At 40.8% G+C, this 4,460-nt stretch overlaps 1 protein-coding gene across 1 annotated transcript; it reads left to right on the forward strand.

Moving 5' to 3' along the window:
• The first annotated feature begins 365 nt into the window (after window positions 1–365).
• Window positions 366–1,339, forward strand: LOC145803762 (polyubiquitin-like). Its single transcript, XM_082897102.1, has 3 exons — window positions 366–465; window positions 586–927; window positions 999–1,339. The coding sequence occupies exons 1-3, from the start codon at window positions 366–368 to the stop codon at window positions 1,337–1,339; spliced, it is 783 nt and encodes a 260-aa protein (XP_082753228.1).
• Window positions 1,340–4,460: the final 3,121 nt, after the last annotated feature.

Below are 4,460 nucleotides of genomic sequence, written 5' to 3' on the forward strand. Positions count from 1 at the left end.
CTTGCTACATTTTCATTTGCTTTCAGTTTCTATATATTTTTATAGCAGCTAATCTCATTTTTTGTATGGTTCCATCCCTCTCATATCAAATTACTTAATTATATAAAACACGTGCATAATTAGTGAATACTCTACTTGTTAGTTACTTTTAGTGCTTGCTTAGAATTCCCAAATCATGATCCATTGCTTGATTCTGTATGCAGACAGTGAACTGAATCAACCATATGATGAATACCAAAGCAAAAGCACCCAAAACAATGATTTATGACAACTCATTTTGCCAAGGAAAACCATTTCGTTTATTTATTCGTGACTGTCATTTTCATGAGATACTTAGCGTGAACACATCAAACACTGCAAAAGATATGAAGAAGATGATTGAGGATGTTGTTGAAGTGCCTCCTAGTCAACAATTGGTGGTTGAAAATCCAGATCACCCACCACTGGATGATGAAGAGATCTTGGGTACTCATAACATCCAGAAGTTGGGCTTAGTTTGGCTCTTAAGCCTGTCGATGAAGCTCCAGATAAAAGTCCCCTAGGCAGGTAATTGCACACAACTCAATATCTACAGCTTAATCTCAGTTTCAAGCATTAAGGACACGATCCATGACAATATGGGTGTCCCATCGAATAGACAAACTCTAGTCTATTCTGGAAGATCACTCGATGATGACAAGGCCTTGTCATTCTATGACATCCCTAGGAATTCCACCATTTACACAATCTTTGGGGCAGACAATGGAACGTCTGATTTGCTGATATTTGTTGATACTGGTAAAAATGAAGTTCTTGTAGTCAAAATGAAACCCTGGTTTACAATTCTTGATGTGAAGTCTGTGATTGAGAGCTACTGTGGAATTCCGATTCAAAGTCAAGAGCTTGTTTACTTAAAGGAGAAGCTTCAGGACTGGAAAACTGTTGAAGGCTATAATATAAACGATGGGTCCTTTATTTCTTTGAACATTTCTGGCTCATTGATCTGGATACATATCAAGGTAAAGAGTCGAAACATGACCCAAAATGTCATATCAATTCAAGCAAGAGTTCTGACACTGTCAATGAATTTATAGCCAAGATTCCTCAAGGGGTCTTAGCGAGCATCGTTGGGGAACCAGGTCTGGTTCTGGAGGAGACTAGGCTTATGGGTGACAAGGCTTTAGCCTATTATGATCTCCATTCAGGATCTTTTCTCACACTGGAACGTGTTATCCAAATTTACGTGGCGATTTTGTGTAAGCAAACAGTTAAGGTGAACCTGAAGGCATCGGATCCCATCTATCGGATGAAGAGAAGATTGAAGAGACGTGCGGCATCCTCGATGAACTGCAACAACTGACTTATCGTGGAGATGCGGTGGATGACATGTTGAGTGCTGAGTAGTGTGAAGAATTACTGGGGAGCCTTTGGGTTCTCAGGTGGAACTAGGTTGGTAGGACTTGGTTCTTCTTTTGGCCATCCTATATGCATGTGTAGTGTGATCAATCCAGGTAACTTAATTGGAAAAGCAACTATATAGTATATGAAAATAAAAGGTAACAAAGTCTTTTTTTTAAGAGGGAAGGTGTAGACACCCCATTTTTGACCGTCCTCAAGACTTGGTTATGCTTGTAGGTACATCCAGCCACAAGTTCGATTGCTCGTCGAGTACTTGACTTTCGCGGCGGAATGTCACAGGTTTGAGCTTTTCAAACCCTGTATCCTTTCTGCCCTTTTTTTGGACCATGTGTTGGTCCTTTCAGCATGCTCTTCATGGTGCATTGCCGGCCACTCTCTACCCCTGCCGGCCATGCATTTAACCCTGCCTGCCACTGATGATGCCTGCCGGCCATCAATGAGGCACTACCGGCCACCATTGATGGCCGGCAGAATACCTTGTCTGAGCAGATTTCACACCAGATCTTTTGAGCTAGCTGGTTTCACTCATCCCTCCTCCATGTGTATAGAGGGATGAAACCCTTTTCAAGCTTGTTTAACAAGCTTTGCATTACATTCCTCTATATAAGGAGAGACTCCTCCTCCCCAGCAGAGGTTCAGCAATTTTGGAGAAAGTATATCTCTATCTATATATATTTCTCACTCTCTCTATATATATTGTGTTTGTTTGTGCTTTAAAGTGCATTTTTCTCTCACTTTTGCACTACAACACATAGTGATACACCACTATCTTTGAGCTGAGGTCCTTGGGAGTGTTATTTGAGCTCTGAAAGTTGGTTTTTGGCCTCAGAGGTTGCTGGTTTCGAAGTTGTGCTTCAAGGGTGAGTGTTTTCCCCTTTTAAGCCTTTTTTTGAATACCATATTGGCCATCCTTGCATATTGTTTTAGGCCTTACTTTCAACTAAAAAAATAGTTCTGTATTTAAGTGCTTTTCATGGTTGTTTAAGGCCTCTTTGGTGTTGAGTGTATTCTCTCCTCTTGTGTGCCTTGTTTGGCCTTGTTGTGTGCCATGTGTTAAGGTCTTTGACTTAGTCTTTGTTTGGCCTTTTAGCCACTGAAATCCAGTGGATTTTCAGTGGTAGACTTGTGGTTTTGAGGCCTCAGATCAGAGGGAGTGATCCCCTCTCTTCTTGTTTTGTTTACTTGTGTTATTGGCCTATCAAATGAGCATGTATCTCTATACTCTTGAGGCATGGTGTGAGCTTGTTTTTGTGAGTTTTTAGGTCTGACATGACTCTGTTTTTGGCTGGTATACACTTGTAGTGTAATTTTGCCTTGCTAGCCTAACATGCTCTATACTTTGATCCGTTATTCTAGCATGTTTTGACTCTATTCCAGCACGTTTTCACTCATGTTTTAACATGTTTTAGCTCTGTTTTGAGGCTTCTTGGTCGAATGATGCTTGTCATGCATGCTTGTAGTGCAAAAGCTTTTATTAGTCTTGAAATTTTGAGGAATCTTGCATGCTTAACTTGAGGTATTTGCATGTCTTGGCATCATTTCGAATGATATTTCAGAGCATATAGTGTAGTTACACTTCCATGTTTTTCACTCTTTAAGTGTTCTTGAGAGTTATACCTTTATGCCTTACTTGTGAGGCATTGCATGAGCCTCATTTTCTTACCTTTCAAGCCATCATCTCAGTCCATTTTTGCTACTGTTTTGGCTTGCATAGGGTCTATTTGGGGTTGGTTTGGCCATTTGAGCATTGTCTTGCATGCCCCTAGTGTAATACACTTCATTAGCTTTGATGCTTTGAGCTTTTCAACATGCATTACATGGGTTGTTTGCATGATTCCAAGCCATTTTGCATGCCATTTCAGTGCTGGAACACATGCCACTATACTCCATGTTTCACTCTTTCAATGCCTTTGGAGAGTTGTGTTTTGTGCCTTAAGCTTGGGCTAATATGCATGCATGTCTGTATAGTCCTTTGAGTTTCTATCTTAACATGTTTTGCCACTGTTTTGGGTATGGTGTAACTCTGTTTTGAGTTGGTTTGAATGTTTGGGCATTGTGATGCATGCTTATAGTGTTATTCTAGTGTTATTCTCTTAGCTAGCCTTGGTGTTCTTGGCCCCTTAACATGCTGTGCATGAGTGTTTGCATGATAGAGTCTTGCATGCCACCTTAACATGTCAAGCTTAGCATGATTGTTTACATAACATGTTGTCTGTGAGCATTGCATTGTGTTCAATCAGGCATTACGTTGAACACAAGGTGGATTAGCTCATTTCATACTCGAAGTGATGAAGTGAGCCAATCACCCTTTGGTCTCCATTTCCTTTGACTTCCCATGATAAGGAAATGGTCTTGGTGTCTTATTTGTCATGCATTTATTGAATTTGCACATGTTGGATCTTTGGCCATCATGCATCGAGATGCGTGATTGATGGTCATGGATCCGATTATGCCTCTCTCTTGATGTTTTGAGGTGATATGGGGTGGCATAGTGCATACATACCCTTGGGAGACCCTTCATTTTCTCTATTTTGTGCTCTGCTGCGGCTTGGTGTCACAACACACCAGTTGCCGACACCCCCCTTATTGATGGCCTGCAGATCTTCATTTGTGGCCGGTAATGTGCACTCTTGGTCGGCAGAATGGTCAGCAGCAGATCCTCATGGCCGGTAGGCCACTGGTTCACTCCTCAGCATGTTTTTGGTAAGATCCAGTAGCTAGTTTTCAAGGACACCCTGCAGACAGAGCCTCTAAAGAGCATCCGGAGAGCTTTCGGGACGAGAACCGAGCATGCGTCTTCCGCTTCTTCGATTAGAGTTAGAGCAACATAGTTTAAAGCTTTTCTTATTAATTAGCTGGAATTTGTAACTTAATTAATTTGTTTAATTAGTTTTGTGATGTAATAATTAGTTGTAGCTTGTTATTCAATTCGGTTGTGTAATAATTAGTCTAATTAGATTATTAGATTAATTAGAATAGCTTAGCATAGCTAACTTAGCGTATTATTCATTCGGACCCTCCGTTGAGAGGGCGAATTTTGTAATAAGTGTGCATGCGTGTGT

Source organism: Camellia sinensis, chromosome 12 (genome assembly GCF_055761805.1).
Source record: "Camellia sinensis isolate YWXY chromosome 12, ASM5576180v1, whole genome shotgun sequence".
Classification (NCBI taxonomy): domain Eukaryota; kingdom Viridiplantae; phylum Streptophyta; class Magnoliopsida; order Ericales; family Theaceae; genus Camellia; species Camellia sinensis.

What these genes read in the sequence shown, in the direction of transcription:
- LOC145803762 (XM_082897102.1), top strand. Translation starts at nt 366, where the DNA reads ATGAAGAAGATGATTGAGGATGTTGTTGAAGTGCCTCCTAGTCAACAA. An exon ending in GGATGATGAAGAGATCTTGG is followed by an intron (nt 466 to 585) that starts GTACTCATAACA and finishes GCTTAATCTCAG; the next exon opens with TTTCAAGCATTAAGGACACG. An exon ending in GGACTGGAAAACTGTTGAAG is followed by an intron (nt 928 to 998) that starts GCTATAATATAA and finishes ATACATATCAAG; the next exon opens with GTAAAGAGTCGAAACATGAC.